This window comes from Sinocyclocheilus grahami, unplaced genomic scaffold (assembly GCF_001515645.1).
Source record: "Sinocyclocheilus grahami isolate Dianchi unplaced genomic scaffold, SAMN03320097.WGS_v1.1 scaffold3620.1, whole genome shotgun sequence".
Classification (NCBI taxonomy): domain Eukaryota; kingdom Metazoa; phylum Chordata; class Actinopteri; order Cypriniformes; family Cyprinidae; genus Sinocyclocheilus; species Sinocyclocheilus grahami.
In genome coordinates this window covers 1-846 of record NW_015508713.1, presented here as the reverse complement: position 1 = coordinate 846, position 846 = coordinate 1, and the positions used below count along the sequence as shown (strand labels likewise).

Genomic DNA, 846 nt, shown 5'->3' with positions numbered 1-846 from the left:
TTAAGTTTTTTTTTAAATATATTTTAGTTAGTTTTTGTTAATTTAGCTATTTTTTAAAGTTTTTTATAGCTTTTTATTTTAATGCATCAATTTTTATTAACTTTAGTTTCAGCTTTTATTTTAGTACATCAATTTTTTTTAATGAATTTTTGTTTGAGTTTAGTTTATTTTAGTACATCAAGTTAAACTAAATGAAAACAATATCCTTGGCAGCTAGCTAAAATAAAATAATTATTGTTCATTTAGTTTTAAGAAAGTTTTTTAGTTTTTATTTTAGTTTCATGCAACTCTAACAACCCTGCTTTGACCCCATTGATTCTGACCTTTATTTTTATTTTTTTCTCTCTTCCAGGGCGGCTGTGTGGATTCGACCAATCAGAGTCTGGCTCTCTTGTACATGATGTTAGGCCAACAAGATGTGTCTAAAACACTGCTAGGACCCCTCTCACCCTACACGTGAGCACTCACATACACACACAACCGTGACGTGTTTTTCAAGGATCTGACATAACTATCACGTATTCAAGTAAACATAAATTACAAAAAGTATCAAATGTCATTTCAAACTGCTTGTGACTTTTCCATGTGATGCAGAAAGACTTCCATCTTTACTTTTACTGTTAGCTTGTATGGGGTTAGATATCTGCCACAATTCTGCGTGCAAAAGATCATATTTTGAGCGCACAAAAGTGCATTTAGCACGCACGCAATCTGAGTTTTGTGGAGAAAATATTCGTCTCGCAAAGAAGAAAGCATTTCGAGCACACTAAAATAAATTTTGCATTTAAAATAAGCTTTTGAATGTGTGCAGACCTTCTCTTTTGCGCGTGCAAAGTTTCACTAGCT

The 846-nt window shown here is 32.3% G+C and overlaps 1 protein-coding gene across 1 annotated transcript in view; it reads left to right on the top strand.

Annotated features, from left to right (window-relative positions):
• LOC107576386 (RNA 3'-terminal phosphate cyclase-like protein) overlaps positions 1–456 on the top strand; it is a gene marked incomplete at its 3' end in the record, with an annotated part of 15545 nt that extends 15089 nt beyond the window's left edge. The window contains exon 6 of the mRNA XM_016262573.1: positions 353–456. Coding sequence (XP_016118059.1) covers positions 353–456 — 104 coding nt within the window. The remainder of the gene's footprint in view (positions 1–352) is intronic.
• Positions 457–846: the final 390 nt, after the last annotated feature.